At 28.1% G+C, this 25212-nt stretch overlaps 2 protein-coding genes across 4 annotated transcripts; both read right to left on the bottom strand.

Moving 5' to 3' along the window:
* Positions 1-4321: 4321 nt before the first annotated feature.
* On the bottom strand, positions 4322-7633 carry LOC148172214 (uncharacterized). Its single transcript, XM_088039356.1, has 2 exons — positions 7448-7633; positions 4322-4872 (listed from the first exon to the last, which is right to left on the bottom strand). Exons 1-2 carry the CDS (start codon positions 7591-7593, stop codon positions 4398-4400), a joined length of 621 nt encoding a protein of 206 aa, XP_087895482.1. The 5' UTR covers positions 7594-7633; the 3' UTR covers positions 4322-4397.
* Positions 7634-13872: 6239 nt separating this feature from the next.
* Positions 13873-15198, bottom strand: LOC148172213 (2-acylglycerol O-acyltransferase 2-like). 3 transcript variants are annotated; one of them, XM_088038974.1, is made up of 3 exons: positions 15117-15198; positions 14222-15068; positions 13873-14171 (listed from the first exon to the last, which is right to left on the bottom strand). In XM_088038974.1, the coding sequence occupies exons 1-3, from the start codon at positions 15117-15119 to the stop codon at positions 14014-14016; spliced, it is 1008 nt and encodes a 335-aa protein (XP_087895100.1). In that variant the 5' UTR covers positions 15120-15198; the 3' UTR covers positions 13873-14013. The 3 variants fall into 3 exon arrangements, with proteins under 3 accessions (XP_087895100.1, XP_087895101.1, XP_087895102.1); XM_088038975.1 differs by having other exon boundaries at positions 14222-15065; positions 15117-15179; XM_088038976.1 differs by having other exon boundaries at positions 14070-14179; positions 14226-15068.
* Positions 15199-25212: the final 10014 nt, after the last annotated feature.

Here is a 25212-nt window from a genome sequence, read left to right as displayed (position 1 = left end):
CATTAATAAGTTACTTATAAAAAGCGATCTTCATGAAATTGATTGGTCTAGAGGCAAAATTGACAGAATTAGAAATAAATATCCAAAATTTTCGAATTTCTAGTTCGCTCAAAAAATACAAATTTTTAAAATTTGTCTCTTTGGCTCTATTATTTTGTAATTTGGTACAATTTATCAGTTGCTAATACAAGTATTATTACTTATACAAGTAATCAGTATACTTATATAAGAACGAACTCCATGAATTTGATTAATTTACGAGCAAATTTTACATAATTACAGAGCAAATTTCAAAATTTTCTAAATTTCTGGTTCGCTCCAAAAATAAAAGTTTCTAAATTTTGTCTCTTTTGCTCTATAATTTTGTAGCTTTGTACAATTAGTAAGTTGCCGTTGAAGAACGATCTACGTAAATTTGATTGGTTTAGGAGCAAAATTGACAGAATTAGAAAAAAATATTCAAAATTTTCGAAAATTCTGGTTTGCTCCAAAAATAAAAATTTCTAAAATTTGTCTCTTTTGCTCTATAATTTTGTAATCTGGTACAAATAATCAGTTGCTTAAGAAGAACAAACTCCATCAAATTTGATTAATCTACGAGCAAAGTTGACATAATTACAGAAAATAATTCAAAATTTTTAACATTTTTGGTTTGGTTCAAAAATAAAAATTTCTAAAATTTGTCTCTTTGGCTCTATTATTTTGTAATTTGCTACAATTAATCAGTTGCTTATAAAGAACGAACTTCATAAATTTGATTAATCTACAACCAAATTTTACATAATTGTAGAGCAAATTTCAAAATTTTCTAAATTTCTGGTTTGCTCAAACATAAAAATTTCTAAAATTTGTCTGTTCTGCTCTATATATTTGTAGTTTTGTACAATTAGTAAGTTGCCGTTTATGAACGATCTCCGTAAATTTGATTGATCTAGGAGCAAAATTGACAGAATTATAGAGTATGATTCAAAATTTTTAAAATTTTTGGTTCGCTCCAAAAATAAAAATTTCTAAAATTTCTTTCTTTGACTCTATTATTTTATAATTTGGTACAATTAATCAGCTGCTTATAAAGAACGAACTCCATGAATTTGATTAATCTACGAGCAAATTTTACATAATTACAGAGCAAATTTCAAAATTTTCTAAATTTCTGGTTCGCTCAAAAAATAAAAGTTTCTAAATTTTGTCTCTTTTGCTCTATAATTTTGTAGCTTTGTACAATTAGTAAGTTGCCGTTGAAGAACGATCTACGTAAATTTGATTGGTTTAGGAGCAAAATTGACAGAATTAGAAAAAAAATTTTCGAAAATTCTGGTTTGCTCCAAAAATAAAAATTTCTAATATTTGTCTCTTTTGCTCTATAATTTTGTAATCTGGTACAAATAATCAGTTGCTTAAGAAAAACAAACTCCATCAAATTTGATTAATCTACGAGCAAAGTTGACATAATTACAGAGAATAATTCAAAATTTTTAAAATTTTTGGTTGGCTTCAAAAATAAAAATTTCTAAAATTTGTCTCTTTGACTCTATTATTTTGTAATTTGGTACAATTAATCAGTTGCTTATAAAGAACGAACTCCATGAATTTGATTAATCTACGAGCAAATTTTACATAATTACAGAGAAAACTTCAAAATTTTCTAAATTTCTGGTTCGCTCCATACATAAAAAATTCTAAAATTTGTCTCTTTTGCTCTATATATTTGTAGTTTTGTACAATTAGTAAGTGGTCGTTTAAGAACGATCTCCGTAAATTTGATTGGTCTAGGAGCAAAATTGACAGAATTATAGAGTATAATTCAAAATTTTTAAAATTTTTGGTTTCTCCAAAAATAAAAGTTTCTAAAATTTGTCTCTGCTCTATATATTTGTAGTTTTGTCTAATTAGTAAGTTGCCGTTGAAGAACGATCTCCGTAAATTTGATTGGTCTAGGAGCAAAATTGACAGAATTAGAAATAAATATTCAAAATTTTCGAATTTCTGGTTCGCTCCAAAAATAAAATTTTTTAAAATTAGTTTTTTTTACTCTAGAATTTTGTAATTTGATACAAATAATAAATTGTTTAAAAAGAACACATTTGGTTGGTCTAGGAGCAAAATAGTCAGAATTAGAAAAAAAAATCAAAATTTTAAAATTTCTGCTTCGGCCCAAAGATAATTTTTTTTTAAATTTGTTTCATCTGCTCCATAATTTTATAATTTGGTACAATCAATAAGTCACTTATGAAAAACGACCACCATAAATTGACCAAAAATTGACAGAAGTATAGAGTATATGTCAAAATTTTTAAAATTTTTGGTTCGCTCCAAAAATAAAAATTTCTAAAATTTGTCTCTTTGGCTCTATTATTTTGTAATTTGGTACAATTAATCAGTTGCTTATAAAAAACGAACTCCATAAATTTAATTAATCTACGAGCAAATTTTACATAATTACAGAGCAAATTTCAAAATTTTTTAAATTTCTGGTTCGCTCCAAAAATAAAAGTTTCTAAATTTTGTCTCTTTTGCTCTATAATTTTGTAGCTTTGTACAATTAGTAAGTTGCCGTTGAAGAACGATCTAGGTAAATTTGATTGGTTTAGGAGCAAAATTGACAGAATTAGAAAAAAAATTTTCGAAAATTCTGGTTTGCTCCAAAAATAAAAATTTCTAAAATTTGTCTCTTTTGCTCTATAATTTTGTAATCTGGTACAAATAATCAGTTGCTTAAGAAGAACAAACTCCATCAAATTTGATTAATCTACGAGCAAAGTTGACAAGAAGAATTCAAAATTTTTAACATTTTTGGTTTGCTTCAAAAATAAAAATTTCTAAAATTTGTCTCTTTGGCTCTATTATTTTGTAATTTGGTACAATTAATCAGTTGCTTATAAGAAACGATCTTCATAAATTTGATTAATCTACAACCAAATTTTACATAATTATAGAGCAAATTTCAAAATTTTCTAAATTTCTGGTGTGCTCCAAAAATAAAAATTTCTAAAATTTGTCTCTTCTGCTCTATATATTTGTAGTTTTGTACAATTAGTAAGTTGCCGTTTATGAACGATCTCCGTAAATTTGATTGATCTAGGAGCAAAATTGACAGAATTATAGAGTATGATTCAAAATTTTTAAAATTTTTGGTTCGCTCTAAAAATTAAAATTTCTAAAATTTGTTTCTTTGACTCTATTATTTTGTAATTTCCTACAATTAATCAGCTGCTTATAAAGAACGAACTCCATGAATTTGATTAATCTACGAGCAAATTTTACATAATTACAGAGCAAATTTCAAAATTTTCTAAATTTCTGGTTCGCTCCAAAAATAAAAATTTCCAAAATTTGTCTCTTTTGCTCTATATATTTGTAGTTTTGTACAATTAGTAAGTTGCCGTTGAAAAACGATCTCCGTAAATTTGATTGGCCTAGGAGCAAATTTTCGAAAATTCTGGTTTGCTCCAAAATAAAAATTTCTAAAATTTGTCTCTTTTGCTTTATATTTTTGTAATTTGGTACCAATAATTAGTTGCATAAGAAAAACAAACTTCATAAATTTGGTTCATTTACGAACAAAATTGACATAATTACAAAGTATAATTCAAATTTTTTGAAATTTTTGGTTCGCTCCAAAGTTGAATATCGCCCAAAAGATACTAAGACATTTAGAAAAATTTTAAATTCATCAGTTTATAGTAAATTAAAAACCATTTAATCTGTTTTTTTTTATTTTTAAAATCGGACAGACTAAGAAGCTAAAACCGTCTAAAGAGTAAGAATCTGATAAATTGAGAAGCTGAAAGCGACTGAAAAGTGTGTCGAACACAATGAGAAGTTAAAAAACTCGGTAAAGTGAGAATCCGCGAAAATTAGAGCTAAAAACGTCTACAAAGTTAGAATGCTAAAATTCTGAGAAGAAGAAACAGATCCTGGAGGACGGCAAAGGAATTGATCAAATACCGCATCCAATAGAAGAAATTTCAAGCTAACTCGAGTTTAAGTTAGTTGGTAAGAATTTACCTAAGTTAATAATTCTAGAAAAAAATTGAGAAAAATTTTGAAAAAAAAAATTTTAATTTAAAAAGATTTTAACGAATTGAGTCCAAACAGCCTGAATCGAAGGAAACTAAAGAACATCTAGTGAAAATAAAAAGATATAGGAGTATCTAGAAAGAAAATATGAAGGAGAATCTCAAAAACCGATGGAACCAAAAGAAACTAGAGAATTAAAAAAAAACTATTCAAGCAAAAAATTAAAAAAAAACTAGAAACAATTCAAAAGAATTTTCAAAGAAAGTTTTACACCTACAATAGTGTTGCAATTAAAATAACATTTTGGCCACAACACTTTATTTGTTTTATCAGTACAAAATCTAATAAGTTGAAATTTGAATAAGATATATTTTTTTTCAATTCTTATCGTCACTATAAGGTTTCAAAATTTTTTTCCCAAGGGTTGGCACTACCATATTTTCGTAGAAAACATCTTGCGGTAAATGTTTGGTCTGATCTGAATAAACGGACTCCATTTTTATCAACGATGCGTAGTGTTCGCAATTATTACTCAAAAGATTGTATTTTGGCCACACATTCTTAGTACGCGCGTCCTCACAGATCAGTTTTGCATATCTCAAAGTCTTCTCAATTGGCAAAACACGCGATGAATTGCTATAGTTTCGCCGGTACAATTGATTCGAGTACTTTCCTATAAAGTCATCGAGTTTTCGGATTGCAGGCCGCGTAAAACTGACAACTCCAAAATCAGTTATCAAGTGTTGTCCATTTATTTTTCCAAGATAAACGCCGTGGTGGTAATAGCCCTCGAGGCCCTTCATCTTCAAGGCTTGGCTCCCTACTCCAGGAACAAAGATGTGGTCGCCAGCTCTGTAGTCAAATTTAAAATATAGACCAGTGTCGAAGGTGGGTTTTTAAGGGTTTTAAGGGTTTTAAGGGTAAAATCGGTTTATCTCGATTTCCGGCAAAACTACAAGTCTTATGGAAAAAAGCTAAATGGCAAAGTTGTAGGTAATAAAAAGATCTACAACTTTTGTATTTACCCTTTTTTCTCATAACCTTAAAATTCACATGAAAAACTCAAAAAACCACGTTTTTGGTTTTTTATTTATATCTTTTAAAAAAAATTTTTTTTTTATGAAATTTGGTGAGAACTTACCTTTGTATATAGTGGGCTTTTTATTCGTTGAAATCTCTACTTTCTGATACTGTAGTAAAAAATATACGTCACTATGGAAAATATTTTCAAAAAATCTAAAAAACGAAAAAACTCGAATCGAAAAATTATTTTTCTATCATTATGTACAATTTTGAGCTATTTATTAAAATTAACATTGCAATTACTTATTTAGCGTATGATTCTATGTTACATTGATAAACGAAAAAATTTTCAATCCATCAAACATTAAAATTGCAAAATAAAACATGGGAAAATGGTTGTTAAAAATATTCAAGATAGGATTTAAAGGGAATTTTGTCTAAAAAATGAGGATATTATTTTTTTTTCAGTAAAAAAGCTGGTTTATTACAGTTTTATTATATTTTTCTCATAAAAAAAATCTCATACTATATAAATGTTCTTCGGAATATTTTTTAGTTCAATAATTTCTGTCTCTTTGATGGTATTCCTTCGTCGTTTTCCGATTCTAGCAATGAAATTTTGGAAGGTTTTTAATCCAGACTTATTTATTAATTGTGCCTAATTACAAAATTATCGATCAAAAGAAACATATTTCGAAATTTTTTAAATTGATGATAGAACTAGAAATTTTTGAAAAAATATGTTAATGCTTGTAACTCTAACAATTTTAATGCCAAAGCAATCAAATTTGGCAAAGTTACTAATTTGGACTTAGTTACTAACCAGACGAAACTTTAAAGTTATGCAGCAAAAGATACTGAATTTGAAAATTTTTTATAATTTTTTTGAATGGACCAAAAACTAAAAATTATTTGTTAGGGGTTTTATTTCGATCAGTTTTAACGCCAAACAATAAAATTTGAGGAAGTTACTAATTTAGACTTATTTATTAACTGTGCTAAATTGCAAAAATATAAAGCAAGAAAGTCATATTTTGGAATTTTTTATTTTGAAAAAGAACCAAAAACTTTTGGAAAAAATATATGGGCCTATTTTAATGACAACACAATGAAATTTAGCAAGGATATTATTTCAGATTTAATTACTAAATATGCCAAATTTCAAAATTATACAGCAAAAGTTAGTAATTTTGGAAAATTTAATTTTTTGATTGAACCGAAATCTGAAAGAATTGTCTAATAAGGGCTGCATCTCTAACAATTTTAATGCCAAAGCAATCAAATTTGGCAAAATTACTACTTTGCACTTAATTACTAAGTCTGCTAAATTTCAAAATTCTACAGCAAAACGTACTAATTTTGGCAAATTTAATTTTTTTTATTAAACCGTTAACTGTTTAAATTATATATGTATTAAGGGCTGTATTTTTAACAAACATGAAAATTGAGGAGATTACTAATTTAGACGTACAGTAATTAATATACAATTAACTGCGAAAAAAAATGCTATTACAGATCAAAAATGTCAAATTTTAGATTTTTTTATTTTGGGAATAAACTATAAACTTTTGGAAAAAATATGTTAAAACTGCAACTCTGTTAATTTAAATGCCAGAGCAATCAAATTGTAGCTGTTTTATCAAATATACACATTATTAACTTTGTTGTTTGTTAATTATAGTAGTATCTTTTGATTGAAAATTTGTTTGTTAATCAATGTAACATAGAATCATACGCTAAATGAGTAATTACAGTGTTAATATTAATAAATAGCTCAAAATTAAACATAATGGTAGAAAAATAATTTTTCGATTCGAGTTTTTTTCGTTTTTTAAATTTTTTGAAAATATTTTCCATAGTGACGTATATTTTTTATTACACTATCAGAAAGGAGAGATTTCAACGAATAAAAAGCCCACCAACTTTTTGAAAAAAGCTGATATTTTGACGCGTGAATTTTCGATTGAAAATTAGGGTGCTCTTTCGGTATTAAATAAAAATAAGGAGAAAAAAATGAATTTTTCAAATCCAAAAAATTCTTGTGTATTTGGTATATACAAAGGTAAGTTCTCACCAAATTTCACAAAAAAAAAAAAATTGTAAAAGATAAAAATAAAAAACCAAAAACGTGTTTTTTTGAGTTTTTCATGTGAATTTTGAGGTTATGAGAAAAAAGGGTAAATACAAAAGTTGTAGATCTTTTTATTACCTACAACTTTGCCATTTAACTTTTTTCCATAAGACTTGTAGTTTTGCCGGAAATCGAGATAAACCGATTTTAACCCTTAAAACCCACCCTTTCCCACTTCCCGATCTCGAATCGACCGTAATTTATTTTTCCTTTAATTTTTGTAATATTCTCAACATTTTAGGATGTATAATTGATTGCAGAAATTAATCTTACCTTAGATCTGATCGCGAAATTTTTTCCGTGGAAAATTCACCGCTGTGGAGGAAATATTTGGCGACATTTTGAGCGATAAAACTTCCTACATAAGCTACACCAGCGCTTGCACCAAGAGCTGCAGCGGAAATTAGCACGACTTCCATGTTGGTCAGTTTTTGAACTGTTGGTACATTTTGCCTGATTGCGGTTTTTAAATGTAAGAGCGTATCGACTCTTATCGCTTATCATTCTTGGGTTATTCCAAACAAAAGCATCGTGCTTGGAAAACCCCAATTGCCTGATTGCGGTTTTTAAATGTAAGAGCGTATCGACTCTTATCGCTTATCATTCTTGGGTTATTCCAAACAAAAGCATCGTGCTTGGAAAACCCCAATTATCTCCATCTTTTGGTGTTTGTAATCCCAGTTTCCGTATCAGTTTTAAAACATTTTCAGCTGTTTTTGACTACATGCTTTTAACTTTATTATTGCGCAATGGAAACAGACTGTGAAAACACTCTTTAATTTGCTGAATTCACAATGTAAAAGAGATACAAATTCTAAATTCTGTCTTGTACATTCAACCACAATAATTTTGTATTTTGAAAAATCAAATAAGGAAATATAAGATGGTAATCTCCACAAACTTCTATTGCCTATTGTTTTTCAATTTTGATAATTTTTTTAAAAATATTTTTTTGTAAAAGTACAACATATTACACATTTCTGAATCAAGAAAATTAATATCTTCCAAATTATCCAAAAAAAATGAGCCTTTTGCAACTTTGCAAATTTCTGGTTTGCTCTAAAAATGAAAATTTCTAAAATTTTTCTCTTTTTTAAAATTTGTGTCTTTTACTCTATAATTTTGTAATTTGATACATTTAATAAATTACTTAAAAACAATGATATTCACACATTTGGTTGGTCTAGGAGCAAAATAGTAAGAATTAGAAAAATAAATCAAAATTTTAAAATTTCTGCTTCGGCCCAAAGATAATTTTTTTTTAAATTTGTCTCATCTGCTCCATTATTTTGTAATTTGGTACAATTCATAAGTCACTTAAGAAAAACGACCACCATAAATTAAATTGGTCTAAAGGCAAAATTGACAGAATTAGAAAGAAATATTCAAAATTTTTGAAATTTCTGGTCTGCTTCAAAAATAAAAATTTCTAAAATTTTTTCTAATTTTGCTCTATATCTTTGTAATTTGGTACAAATATTTAGTTGCATAAGAAGAACAAACTCCATAAATTTGATTAATCTACGAACAAAAGTGACATAATTACAGAGTATAGTTCAAAATTTTTAAAATTTTTGGTTCGCTTCAAAAATAAAAATTTCTAAAATTTGTCTCTTTGGCTCTATTATTTGTAATTTGCTAAAATTAATCAGTTGCTGATAAAGAACGAACTCCATGAATTTGATTAATCTACGAGCAAATTTTACATAATTACAGAGAAAACTTCAAAATTTTCTAAATTTCTGGTTCGCTCCATACATAAAAGTCTCTAAAATTTGTCTCTTTTGCTCTATAATTTTGTAGTTTTGTACATTTGGTAAGTTGCCGTTGAAGAACGATCTCCGTAAATTTGATTGGTCTAGGAGCAAAATTGACAGAATTATAGAGTATAATTCAAAATTTTTGAAATTTTTGGTTTGCTCCAAAAATAAGAATTTCTAAAATTTGTCTCTTTGGCTCTATTATTTTGTAATTTGTTACAAATAATCAGTTGCTTAAGAAGAACGAACTCCATCAAATTTGATTAATCTACGAGCAAAATTGACATAATTACAGAGAATAATTCAAAATTTTTGAAATTTTTGGTTCGTTCCAAAGTTGAATGTCGACCAAAAGATACTAAGACATTTAAAAAAATTTTAAATTCATCAGTTTATAGTAAATTAAAAACCATTTAATTTGTTTTTTAATTTTCAAAATCGGTTCATAAATAAAAATTCTACAACGCCTGCCGTTTTTAAAAAATCACCCTGTATGAATCACAACAGTACAATTCAATAAATGTGACAATTCTTTGTTTTAGTCTCAAAAACCAGCATTGCGTAACTCGCTCTGCTGAACGACCAATCGCAAAGTTGCATTTTAAATTTGGCGCCTACAAAAAATTCTCTGCAGGAAAAATATACTTTAAGAAAATTTATTTCGACCTTTTCCAAAATTAGGTAAAGCTTTGTATACGAAAAAATAAATTGAAAACCAATTTTATGTCTGTCAAATATAGATGCAATAGTATGGGTTAATATCAGACATGCGTTTATAACATTTTCCTCTGCAAAAAAACAACTTGATGACATTTTTAATTGAACAATAGATAACGGTTTTAATCAATAAATATAAGACAATTAAATTATTAGCTGTATTAGCCGATAAGCTTGATAGAGGTGCCACCTATTGACAATTTAGGGAAACTTCTGTTTTCAAATAAGAGTTTTCTATAAGAGAAGAGTTTTGATCCATTCATAACATTTGGGATTTTGGCAAGAGGTGGCGACACTAAAGGCTATTTTTCCTGCAGAGAATTATTTGTAGGCGCCAAATTTAAAATGCTTCTCTGTGATTCGTCGCAAGAACGCCTGGAATTTCTGCGGAGTTTCAAATAGGAAATGTTTGCTTTATCATCAGCACCGTTGTTTTTATTATTTTCAGTGCAGATTAGCAGATATTTTATTAAAACTGTTTTTCTTGTTAGTGTTGCTAGGTGTAGGGATTTTTTCCGAATCTAAAAATTTTTGAACTATTGGATTTTTTTTCAATATTCGGACGAATCTAGAGAAATAAAATCAATCAAAAAAGGGCCAAAATAGAGGGGTGATGGTGAGGACTTCTACCCCTTTAAAATTGACTTTTTTGTCAAAATTTTTGTCAATTTGTCAAAATGTGAAATTCTGGAGGACAATATTGTCATCTTAAAATTTCCAAAGTTACCTAAGGGGTGGATTTCAAGTCACTGCGTTAACGCAAATTTGCAGCCGTAGTCAAGGTATGAGCAATGTGATTGGCGTTGCTATGATGCAAATGTGATTTGCAGTAACGCAAGTCACACTTGAAATCGACCCCTAACTCATCAAGATTCCAACCTTAAGTAAAGAAATAACTATCAAAGTAAACACTTTCAACCTAAACTGACAAAAATTTTGTTAGAATCCGGTGCGAGATTAAGACATTTTGACAGTTGACATTTAGGTTGGCAGCAAATTATGCTACAAAATACACTAAAAACACTAAATTCCTACGCGAAATGGGTTGACAGGGTTGTCAGTAACTGGGGTTATTTTCTTATTTTAAATTTCGCGCGTATGGTACACTTTTTATTGCGTAGATTTAGTGACTTTTCTGTCATTTAAACTCTCACTGTACGAACTATACCAGAGCTCATTACTATCGGTCCACTCATTAAAAAGTTAAGTTGGCAGCAGTCCCTAGCGATTTTTATCAATAATAGTTGGCAGCAATAGCGTTTGACCTTGATCTAACTGTGGCATGCGCAGAAGCTAAATCTTACTTTTGCATCAAGTTTTAATTAAATATTAATTAATACACTCAACTTTGACAGCGTGTTAACCTCAAAAATCGCTACATTCAATTTTCCCCTAATTTTCTTCCTAAAGAATTGAAAGTCTAATTTACAACCAAGAATTTTCGAAAATTTACACAGGAGAATGGACTGATAGCAATGAGCCGCACTTTAAACACTACTGTTGTCGATACCTTGTAAATTTAATTTATGTATTCTTTGAACGAACCAAGAAAGAAATTTTCATTTTCTCTTAAATTTGGACAGTTTTATCGATCAAGGAATAAAATTTAGAAACGAGACTACTTTCGTCATGTACAGGGTGTTTGGTAAGTAAAGCACCAAACTGTAACAGCAATGTTATGAAGGTGGTAGTAATTGAAACCGAATTAAATATTCAGTTTCAAGTACATTTGTGCCGCCACTGACTAATCATGTCAAATGTGACAGTTGTTTGGCACTCTCGTTTTTGTCAAAACCAAACTACTATGTTTTCAGTCAGATATTTAATTATTTTTAGAGTCCTAATTGGTCAACTTTACAACCTTATAACTTTTACAAGAAAAGGAAAACATCTCTGATTCTCCAGGTAAGAGTTGGAGCTTTACTTACTAATCACCCTGTATATTATTTGCGCCAAATTACTGAAATTGTTGAAAAAAAAATCGAAATTTTAAAGGTTTTTGAAATTTTGATTTTTAGAACAAAAGAAAACATAAAAAATACAAAATTTGGAAACACTACTGCTTTAGATACGTTTAATACATTTTCAAAATCCCAAAAGGTTTTAAAAATTGTATTCCTCGAACGGCCAAAAACGATTTTCCAATTTTCTCTTTTTGGGTCAGTTTTATCAATAAAATACTGAAATTTGGAGATGTACCTACTTTTGTCGGGTCAATTATTTGTGCAATTACAAAATTTTCCAAAAAAAATTAAAATTTTCATAATTTTCAAAATTTTGATTTTTGGGATATATGCAAAATTTTTCATTTTCTTCAAAATTCCTTTGGAAATATGTATTACTGCTTTCGAAACGTTGAATAAACATGCAAAATTCCAAATGTTTAAATAAAAAATTCATCGAACAGACTAAGAACGAATTTTCAATTTTTTCGTAAATTTGGGGATTGTTGAAACAATAAAATTTAGAGTAAGTACTACTTTTGTCGCGTCAATTATCTGTGTTAAATTCCAAAAATTTGAAAAAAGGCGAAATTTTCGGAATTTTGGTTTTTAGCATGAAAGCAAAATTTTTCATTTTCTTTAAAATTCCGTAACTTTGGGATTTTTAATGGTTAAATATTAAAAATTTGAAACAGTATTGCTTTCGATAAGTCATTTATTAAACACTTTATGCATATAAAGGTTGAAATCTCTGCTTACTTATTAATTATCTTGCTATTTAGATAATAAATGCCAAAGAATACTGAAAAAATTTTAGTAAATAAAAAATCGAAAATTTTGTAAAACTTTGTAGTTTTTCGATAAATCTCGCGTTTCTAAATGATTTTACTGGTCAGAATTTCTCGAATATAATAATCTCTTGACTATAATAAAATCATTCATTAATAGCCCACTTTAATGCATGATTTCAGCCGAAAAATCATGCATTATTAGAACCCAGGCAAAAAAATGACTTCAATGCTTACATAGCGCAGGATAATATGTACATAATTTAGAAAACTTTTTCAGATTGATTATTATAGACCAAAATAATTAATGAAAGAAAGTCTTTGAATGAAATTGTTCTTTTTTTTTTTGGAAAACATAATGAGTAACTAGCAAAAATACTAAAAAAAGCACAGAGAATCTAGCTAGAATTTAGGGATTCTAAACAAAATGAATCAGAAACAAATCTAGAAAAAAAATCTAAGAAACGAAAAACAATTTAGAGAAAATATAGCACAATATAAAAATCGAAAAAAAAATTAAAATTGCTTTTCAGGTCTCTAAAATGAGAAAAAATCCCGACTGTCCCAAGACAGAGAGTTTAATCTAGATAATTCAAAAAAATCTAGAAAGTTTAGAATGCAGAAAGAATATAAAAATCAACTAGAAATAATCTAGAAAATTTAAACAAAAAAAGAAGTTTTAAGAGTCTAAGTAATCTTTATGAAATCTATAGAAACCATAGGATAAACAGTTTTTACAAATTATCCAATGAGTGTCGAGAGAATTTGAAGATCTAGAAAACGAATTTTTTATTTTCTCGTAAATTTTCGGGATTGATAAAACAAAATTCATAGACGGTACTACTTTTGTCGTGTCAATTATTTGTGCAATTACAAAATTTTAGAAAAAAATCGAAATTTTCAAAATTTTTAAAATTTTGATTTTCTGGTTGAAAGTAAAGTTTTTCATTTTTTTTTAAATTCCGTACCTTTGAACATTTTGATAGTAAAATACAAAATTTGGAAACACTAGTGCTTTAGATACGTTTAATACATTTGCAAAATTTCAAAAGTTTGAAAATTGTATTCTTTAAACAGACCAAGAGCGATTTTCCAATTTTTTCTTAAATTCGGAAAATTTGTCAGTTTTATCAATAAAACACTGAAATTCCGAGATGTACCTACTTTTGTCGTGTCAATTATTTGTGCAATTACAAAATTTTCGAAAAAAAATCGAAATTTTCAAAATTTTGGTTTTTGGGATGAAAGTAAAATTTTTTATTTTCTTCATAGAATTTTCATAGAAAATTCATAGAATTACCAAAATTAAAAAAAAATTGATTTTTAGCATGAAATTTGCTTTAAAATTCTGCAACTTTGGAGTTTTTAATAGTTAAATATTGAAAATTTGAAACAGTTTTGTCTTTGATAAGTCATTTATTAGACACTATACCAATTCCAAAAGCAAGAGCAAAATTTTGGAAATTTTTAAGTTTCGATTTTCGGCCAAATTAATTTGTAATTTCGCTTTTTTATTGAAATTCCTGGTAATCTAACAAAAAAAAGTGCATTTTATTGGTACACAAATAACTACTGGCTCTAAAGATCATTTCTTTTTATGGTCCTCCACCTATTTTTATACAAAACGTCAATTATTCCAACACCAAATGATGCTCGTCTGGATTTTCCAAAAACTCCAACTTATACTCATCAAACAGCTTGACCAACTCCTCGACAAAAGTCCCATGTATTCTGTCCATTTCCTCCTCAGTCGGCTGGTCTCTTCTTTGCACCTCAATTGCTTTCCCAACTGAATAACTTCAATATTTTTGTCACCACCAAACTGTTGTCCAAACTTACCAACAGTCGTCAGGACCGTCCTCCTCGGAATGAGCCCGAAATTCCTCTGGAAAAACCCACTTCCTAAGAAGACAATGGGCACAAATCCAAACCACTTCTTCACAACGTTTTGAACCTTCCGAATCACCGGCCCTCGAACTTGATCAAAGACATCAGGCTCTCCAAATGTGATGACAGGAACCAAGGGCGCCCCAGTTTGTAGCGCGATTTTCACGAACCCTTTTCTGTTTTTTACCACGAACTTGTAGACTCCAGGCTGAGCGTGAAAAGCCTCCGCCGCTCCTCCAGGAAACAAAATCGCGATTTGGCCCCCTTCAGGTCTGCTCATGATGTTAACCAAAGACCTGGCCGAGCAGGAAACCCCACCAATGGCCAAACCGACGTCTCGTGTGAAAGGCAACCAGAACAACAGCCCCAAACCGGTGGTTCGGATGGAAAAACCAGGAAACAAAGAATTGAAGTTGCTCCCTTGGCACGTTATGTTGGTGAAGGGTCCTGCAGGAACCACCCCATGGGGGAAGCAGCAAAACAGGTAGTTTTTCTCCAGGTCTGGAACGAACCCTCTGGACACCCGAAGACGCGGCGAGAAGTAGTTTTTGGTGTACAACCACCACCTCCAACTCTGCACCCACTTGTTAGGGCGGCCACCCGTTTCACAAGTATCATGATCTGCGTAGATCCAGAAGGCGTAGAGGAGGGCTAGCCACCATAAAGAGGTGAAAAGAAGATAGACAGTGAAGAGCAAGCAGAAGTAGCCGCCTATCGTCGTCACCATGAACCATCCGCCTGCTGCTAGGGCTTCGAGTCTTCGGTGAAGAGGCTCGTTGAGCGGGATTAAATCGATCTTCTGATGAAGAAAAATTAGTTTTAATGAAGAACTTGATGAAGAACTCACCATTTCTGTTGCGACCAGCTCAAGGTTGGGTTGCGATAGGAAGTGCGCAAAGCGTCGTCATGTTCCACCTACTGGAAGTCTGTAATTACTTCAATTGATTTGTTGTTTGCGTCTTTTGAATGTCGCGATAAGCGACATTGTGTTTATGCTAAAGAGATAAAAGCCATAAATGTTTTCTATAATAGGTTTTTTTTCTATTTGTTTGCTCCCTTATTCTTTCTTTGTTTACTTCTTTATTTTTTTCTTTATTTATTTAATGTTCTTTTATTCATACAGTCATTTATTTATTTGGCCATAAAAAGAAAATCTGGAGAAATTAATCTACAAAACGAAAAAATATAGAAAAAAATGAAGAAAATTTGAGAAAAACTTAACGAGCATCTTGACTTTGATACAATCTGTAACCAAATTAATTAGTTAATATAATCTAGAAAAATCTACAGAAAATCCATGAAATTTTAAGAAAATTGAGCAAAAATCAACGAATTCAAGAAAAATATAGAAAACACGGGACAATTCAGAGACATAAAGGCAAAGATAATACAGAAAAAAAATGCAGATGGAGTTAAAATTGATTATATAATATGAGGTAATAATAAAGTTTATCTACGCCCATATAGATATAGATATAAATAAAGATATATATAAAGGTAAAGACAAAGATAAAGATAAAGATATAGATAAAGGTATAGATATATAGATATAGAAATATACAGTATGTCCCCGGATTGAGTTCAAAAGAGGAAAAAAAAAGTAATTTTTTATTTTACAAAAAAATGACAAAGGAATAATATTTTTTGCTTAATTTAAAATAAATAAATCTTTAATTAAAACTTTAATTTTATCAAGCTGTGTTCTTAAAATCGAAAAAAACAAAAAATAACAAAGAACTTTTTTATTTTTAATTTTGCAAAAAATGTCAAAGGAATGAAATTTGTTCCTTAATTGATTGACCCATTACCTGTTTTAGCACATAGTTCAATTCTAACTCGTAATTCTTTAAGACTGTTTCGAATTTTTTCAATTATTGTTAAGCATGCAATTGCATTTCTTTTCCAATTTTTTAATATTTACACATTATTGGGTAAATTTCTCTTTAATTTTTAACGCACTATTTGATATTGTGCATCCACAGCCTGCAATTATTTAAATACGATTACAAGATTTAATAAATAAAAATAATGAAAAAAATAATTTTAAGAGTACAAACTAATAATTTTGAAATTTTAATAGCAGATTTATCTGTTTTGACATACTGTAGATAAAGATAAAGATATAGATATAGATAAAAATAAAGATAAAGATATAGATATAGATATAGATATAGATATAGATATAGATAAAGATAAAGAAATAGATATAGATGAAGATATAGATATAGATATAGATATAGATATAAATATAGATATAGATATAGATATAGATATAGATATAGATATAGATATAGATATAGATATAGATATAGATATAGATATAGATATAGATATAGATATAGATATAAATATAGATATAGATATAGATACAGATATAGATATAGATATAGATATAGATATAGATATAGATATAGATAAAAATATAGATATAGATATAGATATAGATAAAAATATAGATAAAGATATAGATATAGATAAAAATAAAGATAAAGATATAGATAAAGATATAGATATAGATATAGATATAGATAAAGATATAGATATAGATATAGATATAGATAAAGATATAGATATAGATATAGATATATATAGATATAGATAAAGATATAGATTAGATATAAATAAAGATATAGATATAGATAAAAATATAGATATAGATAAAAATATAGATAAAGATATAGATATAGATATAGATATAGATAAAGATAAAGATAAAAATAAAGATAAAGATAAAGATAAAGATATAGATAAAGATATAGATAAAAATATAGATAAAGATATAGATATAGATATAGATATAGATAAAGATATAGATATAGATATAGATAAAGATATAGATAAAGATAAAGATATAGATATAGATAAAGATATAGATAAAGATATAGATAAAGATATAGATAAAGATATAGATATAGATAAAGATATAGATAAAAATAAAGATAAAGATATAGAAGAAAAATTTCAATTTTTTGATGAAAATATGTAACATTACGAGGTGCAAACAAGAGAAAATGTATCGTGTGTTCCTCCACAATCAATAATGTAATAAACTAATTAAAATTAAATCAAATGACAAATGTCAAACTACTGTCAAATTTTTTCCCAACTTACGTAAATTTTGTCAAAGCCTACCCTAAATAAAAATTTTGTGGATCACACGTTACTATTATCTACGTTCATTAAATGATGACTATATTTTTTTTATATTCAATTTTTTTTAATCATGGTATCATTTTACTGCTGCATGTGAAGTAATATTCATTACTGCATCGATACAGACTATTATTATTGCCTGAAAAAAATGGATGCCCAGATTTGAACCCGGACCGTCTGGGTTTCACTCAAACACGGAATCAAGTCTGCTATGACTAGCCTTATAAATGTGTTTCTACACTGCATTTTGAAGCTAGAGATAAAAGTTTGTTGTACATAAAATAGTATCTTTAACTCTTATGTAATGAACTATTATTACACTCGGATAAATTTTTCATCTTTGTGTAATAATAGCCTTCAATACATGCTCGTTAAAGAATATACTATTATAAACAGTAGTCAACAAATTTTGAAAAAACGTGAACTGGAGAAGTGAAAAGTTATTTCAAAAGTGGATTTGGAGTTCAGAGATATTTTTGAAAAATTATTTTTTTAGGTTTAACTGAACAAAATAGATAATGACATAACAAGTGCGGAAAGTGACCAATTTCGCACGAGTGTGCGAAAGTAGTGTGAGAAATGAACTACTGTCAAGACTTATGGTTTCTTCCTCATGGAAGGCTTAGGAAAAATAGTGTACGTAACTCGTCGGAAAGTGTTTTTATTGCACTCGTGTAATATCGGCTGGCGCCTCTTGCGAAATTGGTCACTTTCCGTACTTGTTATGTAAATATTTATTGAAAAGATTGGGATTTTTACGTAATTAGAAATCTCATGTTTTTAGAAGTTGCAAAACAGCATTGAGAAGTTCTAAAAAAAATGATACTTTTATATTTCGGCGATTTCATAAAAAAACAATGCCATTGCTTAAATGATCTTAATTTTTTGAATATAATAATCTCTTGTCTATAATAAAATCATTCATTAATAGCCCTCATTAATGCATGATTTCAGCCGAAAAATCATGCATTAATAGAACCCAGGCAAAAAAAAATTACTTTAATGCTTACATAGCGCAGACTAATACATAATTTAGAAAACTTCTTGATAACGAAGAATTCTTAGTTTGATTATTATAGACCAAAATAATTAACGGAAGGAAGCCTTTGAAAAAAATTGTTCATATTTTTTTTGGAAAATATAATGAGTAACTAGCAAAAATGCTAAAAAAACAAAGAGAATCTAGCTAGAATTTAGGGATTTTAAACAAAATGAATCAGAAACAAATCTAGAAAAAAAAATCTAAGAAACAAAAGACAATTTAGAGAAAATATAGCACAATGTAAAAATCGAGAAAAAATTTAAAATTGCTTTTCACGTCTCTAAAATGAGTAAAAATCCCTACTGTCCCAAGACAGAGAGTTTAAAGAACAAATCTAGAGGATTAAAAAAAAATCTAGAAAGTTAAGAATGCAGAAAGAATATAAAAATCAACTAGAAATAATCTAGAAAATTTAACCAAAAAAAGAAACCTCAAGAGTCTAAATAATCTTTATAAAATCTATAGAAACCATAGGATAGACAGTTTTTACAAATTATCCAATGAGTGTCGATCTAGGAAACATACACGAATCTAAAATTTAAAAAATGCACAAAAATCTAGAGAAAATTTAGAAATTTTGTAAAGAAAACCCAGGTTTCTTAGGTTTTCTTTACAAAATTTCTTAATTTTCTAAATTAAGAAAAACTTAAAGGTTGTAAGAAAAATTCGAAATATAAAATGAAAACTTGTAAAATTTATTCAGATTCAAGAGCAAAAGTAAAAAAAGAATAAAAACCATTTTAGACAAAAAATAAAAAGCATCCAGATGATATAAAATAGATAAAACAAAAAAACATTTTCGAAAATTCGACGAAAATCTACAAGACGATATAGAAAATTAGAAAGAATTTGTTAATCCAAAACGAAAATAAAGAGAAATTATAAAAGTTCAGAATAAATTAAACCCTAGAAAAGCTAAAACAATTTATATAGAGGTTGAAATTTTTGCTTTCTTATTAATTATCTTGCAATTTAGAAATTAAATGCCAAAGAATCCTGAAAAAAATTTACTAAATAAAAAATCGAAAATTTTGTAAAAATTTTAATAAATGGCCAAAAATTTGTAGTTTTTCGATAAATCTCGCATTTCTAAATGACTTTCCTGGTCAGAATAAAAGATCATAAATTTCGAGATGTCGATGTCGAGATTTTTCAAAATTAAATAAATTTGAAAACGTTTTTGTGTCAAAATATAAATTCAATAAAATGTAAATTTTTCCACCACTTTTCTTAAGAATTTTAAAGCAAAGTTATTTTAATGATTTTCTTAGAATACTTAGGATACATTTTCTACGTAAACTTTTTGTTTGCCCTCCATAAATTTTATACAGTGTGATTTTTAAAAAACGGCATGCGTTGTAGATTTTTAAAAAATTTAAAAATGGCTTTTACTTTACTATAAGCTAATGATTTTAGAATTCTTCTAAATGTCTTAAAATATTTTTTATATATAGATAAAAATATAGATATAGATATAGATAAAGATATAGATATAGATATAGATAAAAATAAAGATATAGATATAGATATAGATATAGATATAGATAAAGATATAGATAAAGATATAGATATAGATATAGATATAGAATATATAGATATATAGATAATTTGGAAGATATTAATTTTCTTAATTCAGAAATGTGTAATAGGTTCTATTTTTACAAAAAAATATTTAAAAAAAATATAAAATATAAAAAAAAGGCAATAAAAGTTAATAAAATCTAGATGAAAGAATGAATATATTTAAGCCTTAAGTTAAAAACAAAACAAACTTAAATAACAAGAAGTAACAATAAAATAGACACTTTTGTTAAAAACATCAAATATACAACTTGTTTATAAATGATTCTAGCATCAAGGGTGGCTATGAAACGTCAAAGAAATGCACCGTTCATTACAAATGTGGGTTTCGATTCGTCAACTGACATTTGCAGTTAACCTCAAACGTGAAGGAAAATAGTGACGACAGGAATGGCAAAGCCACGCTTGATGCTAGAAACATTTATAAACACATTGTATATTAAAATAAATTTTTTGTAAATTTTTTTGCAAAAACGAAAAGTTTTTCTGATTTTAGAAGGTTTTAATTCCGCCGAATAGAAATTGCAAATGAGAATATAGTTGCTTCACTTTTTTTCTAAGGCACCTATATATACAGGTGTCCCAGAACTCCAAACAAAAACTTTTTTAGGGTTAAAAATTAATATAAAAATTAGAAATAAAGAATTTTATTTACAAAACACAATAATATTACAAATCTTCCATTTCAACGTTGTAGACATCATTGTAAAATTGATGCATAGCCTTCTTTCTGCTCATTTCCGAAAGTTTGCGTAACTTTTTCTCCATCAATTTCAAAAATTGCGTAATTTCGTCATCCTCCTCTTTCTCTTTCTTCATTAGTTCTTGAAGGAGCAAAGAGGCCTCTTCGGTAAAATTACGTTTTTTTATCTTCTTGTTGGAAGGAGTAGCATTTTGTGAATTTTCCTTTGATTCGTCCTCGTCTTCGTAAATTTGTGAAAGATTTTCGGCTTCTGTCTGTTAGGAAAAATGTTTATTAAAACTTTTGAATTTCTTTACTTTAGATATACAGGGTGTCCCAGAACTCAGAAGGCTTTGAAGGCAACAACTCTGAACCAAAATTTCGAAAAAAAATTCTAGCTCAAAAAGTCTTTGAGTTAAGACAAAAAAACGTTGAACTTACCGCATTTCTGTTCCTTGTTTTTTTAAAAATTTCACCTTTGCCTGGACGCTTCTTTGTCCTGCTTGACACTCTTCTTGAAGCCATTTGAAAAACTACTCAAAATTACAAAATATGAAGCAGACAAAACTACAAGTCCAACCCACTTGAACTGTTTAACTAAACTAAAATAAAATAAATAGGGGTAGAAATTGTGTCCAGAATTTTTCCTGAAATTTCCCACCACTTTTCCACTTCTTAAAAATTTGAAGGCCAAGTTATCCTAATGACTCTCTTCCAGGAAGCGGTTAACCTAATCGGGTTTTAACAGAAGATAAGAAAATTCTAGATAAAAGTTGCTTCAGCCGGCAACAAAAATTTATTTCTTTTCATTTGATATTATTTTCTGAATATATACATTAGGTTAAACATGTTTGAAGCGTTTTTTCATCAAAACTATCAATTTTGGAAAAAATATTAATTAAAGAAAATTTGTTGTTTTTGTCAATTTTGGCAGATTTTTTATGTTATTAAAATTAATATAATTATAACAATATGTTCTTCGGATCGCGGCTTCTTCTTTTTTCGAAAACTACGACATAAATATAAAATATTGTGGTTTTCATTGTCATTTCTATAGTATTTTATATGCTAAGAAATTGTTCTTAGATTTTCCAGAACTCAAAACTGATAATTTGGAATAAAATTATTTTTTTGGAGCAAACTTACGATTTGGAGCTCATTTTCAGAATTGTCTATAATTTTTCTCTCGATTCACTTCGAATTGAATACTTATTATTTTTTTAAATTTGGATTTCTTTAAATATTCTTCAAATTCTTTCGATTTTTTTCTCAATTCTGTTCAAATTTTCTAGATCATTTTAAATATTTTTATTATATTCTTTATAGTTTTCTTTTTAGTGTTCGTTCATATTCTTTCTAATTATCGTGGGTTATTTAAATATTTTCTTGAATCTCTTTGAATTCTAGAATTTTGCTTCGGATTTTCCTCAAATTTTGTTTGTCTGGTTATATTTTTCTCAGATTTTTTTAATTTTTCTTAGAATCTTAGCGAGAAATCGTCGTTTTGCATCGAAATAAGCGGATTTCTCTAAGAAATCTGATGAATTTGTGCAGATTTTTGCTGTTTTCTTGCAATTCAGCCGTTGAATCTTAATGAAAATTGACGGTTTTGTAGATTTCGAGCTTTTCTTTGCGAATTTAAGCCAGAGAACTGCGAAAATCAGCGAAAAATTGTCGTTTTGCATCAAAATCAGAAGATTTCTCTAAGAATTTTTATGATTTTCTCTCTTCATTTTCGTTAGTTTTTGTCTGAATTCACGCAAACATTCATTCTATTTATTAGATTTTGTACTTATGTCTTTTCAAATTCAGATTTTTTATTTTCCTCACATTTTCTAGATGAGCGGCTTTGTTAGGATTTTCTAGATTCTTTATAGATTATTTTTATGTTTTCTTTGAATTCTCTTTACTCTTATGTTATATTCTAAATTGTTTCTTATTTTTTTAATCTATTTCAAGATTTTTCTTTCGATTACCTTAGCAGTTCATAGATTTCTATGAATGAATTTTTCTTGGATCGTCTTTAAATTTAAGATTAACTTAGTCTTTTAGTTTTTCTATAGAATTTAGTAATTTTCTTAAGATAAAGTATCACTGTTTTGTCGGCTTTTCTCAAATGCTCTGGCGATCTTCTTCAAATTTTTTACATTTTTTTCGAATTTATTAAATTTTTTTTGAATTCTACAGAATTCATAGATTCTCTAAATTCTCATTCTACTCTGTTTTTATTTTCTTGATTTCTCATTTGCAGGTTTTATAAATTTTATAGTTTGCGGATTTTTTAGATTTCTGTAGTTAGAGCTCTAAATCCTTTTTAAACTTTCTTTAGATTTTTAAAAATTATTATTTTGTTGTTTCTTCTACTGTTAGGTTCTGTTAATTACATTTAGATTCCATCTGTATTATTTGCAAATAAAATTCTGTTTAAATGAGACAAAACACGATTTAAAATATTTTTCTTTTATTCTTTTTTGAGCCTCTTTATATTTTCCTCAGATTTTGTTTTAATTTTCTGGCAGAATTGAATATTTCTCAAATTTTCTTAATTTTTAGTTTTCAGGTTCTCTGTTTTCAAGTTTTTACACTTTACCAGTTCTTAAAAATTTTAAGGCAAAGTTATCCTAATGACTCTCTTCTAGGTAGTGGTTCGACTGAAACAGTAATTTTGAGAATTAACCTAATCGGGTTTTAACAGAAGATAAGAAAATTCTAGATAAAAGTTGCTTCAGCCGGTTGTAGATTTCAACTAAAATCTGTTTCTCTTCATTTGAAATTATTTTCTGAATAAATACATTAGGTTAAACATGTTTGAAGCGTTCATTCATCAAAACTATCAATTTTGGAAAAAATATTAATTTAAGAAAATGTATACAAAATTTGTTGTTGTTATCAATTTTGGCAGCGATTGTATTTTATATGTTAAGAATTTGTTCTTAGATTTTCCCGAACTCGAAACTGATAATTTAGAATAAAATTTCTTAGTAAACATATGTAAACTTTATTCGGTTGATTTTTCGCTTATTTTTGGCCCTCATTTTCGGAATTTCACGCAGATTCCAAGTCCAAGCTCAAATTTCAGGTACAACAATAAAAAATTGAGTTATGGCCGAATAAAGTTTTGAAATTATCAGAAACTACGACCGATAGAAAGAAACGGTTTTTCAAAATTCGATGGTCGGCTTTTTGCAAAAAAAATCGATTCAATGCATACAACTTTTTCAATTTTTTGATTGACTTGATTTACTTTAAATTGAATACATATTGGTTTTTTATATTGAGATTTCTTTAAATATTCTTCAAATTCTGTTTAATCTTTCGATTTTGTCTCAATTCTGTTCAAATTTTCTAGATCATTTTAAATTTTTTTATTATATTCTTTATGGTTTTCTTTTTAGTGTTTGATTATATTCTGTTTAATTATCGCGGGTTATTTAAATATATTTTTGAATCTCTTTGAATTCTAGAATTTTGCTTCGGATTTTCCTCAAATTTTGTTTTCAGATATTTTTCTTATAGTTAGGTTTTCGTGAATGTCTCCTTATATTCTCCTCACATTTTCTAAATGAGCGGTTTTGTTAGTATTTTCTAAATTCTTTGTAGATTATTCTTATGTTTTCTTTGGATTCTCTATTCCCTTAGGTTATATTCTAAATTGTTATTTGCAATTCAGCCGTTAAATCTTGTTAAAAATTGGTGGTTTTGTAGATTTCAAGCTCTTCTTTGCGAATTCAAGCCAGAAAACGGCGAAAATCAGCGAGAAATCGTCGTTCGAATTTCTCTAAGAAATAAGGTGAATTCGTGCAGATTTCTGCTGTTTGTTTTCTTGCAATTCAGCTGTTGAATCTTGATAAAAATTGATGGTTTTGTAGATTTAGAGCTCTTCTTTGCGAATTCAAGCCAGAAAACGGCGAAAATCAGCGAGAAATCGTCGTTTTGCATCGAAATAAGCGGATTTCTCTAAGAAATCTGATAAATTCGTGCAGATTTCTGCTGTTTTCTTGCAATTCAGCCGTTGAATCTTGACAAAAATTGATGGTTTTGTAGATTTTGAGCTCTTCTTTGCAAATTCAAGCCAAAAAAACCGCAAAAATCCGCGAAAAATCGTCGTTCGAATTTCTCTAAGAAATAAGATGAATTCGTGCAGATTTCTGCTGTTTGTTTTCTTGCAATTCAGCTGTTGAATCTTGATAAAATTTGATGGTATTGTAGATCTCAAGCTCTTCTTTGCGATTTCAAGCCAGAAAACTGCGAAAATCTGCGAGAAATCGTCGTTTTACATCGAAATAAGCGAATTTCTCTAAGAAATCTGATAAATTCGTGCAGATTTTTGCTGTCTTCTTGCAATTCAGCCGTTGAATTTTAATGAAAATTAATGGTTTTGTAGATTTCGAGCTCTTCTTTGCGAATTCAAGCCAGAAAACTGCTAAAATCAGCGACAAATCGTCGTTTTGCATCGAAATAAGCGGATTGCTTTAAGAAATTTGA

Source organism: Gnatocerus cornutus, chromosome 6 (assembly GCF_029298725.1).
Source record: "Gnatocerus cornutus isolate USDA-ARS CGAHR chromosome 6, icGnaCorn1.1, whole genome shotgun sequence".
Lineage (NCBI taxonomy): Eukaryota > Metazoa > Arthropoda > Insecta > Coleoptera > Tenebrionidae > Gnatocerus > Gnatocerus cornutus.
Note: the sequence above shows the minus strand (reverse complement) of the source record. Positions and strands in the feature narration are given on the sequence as shown.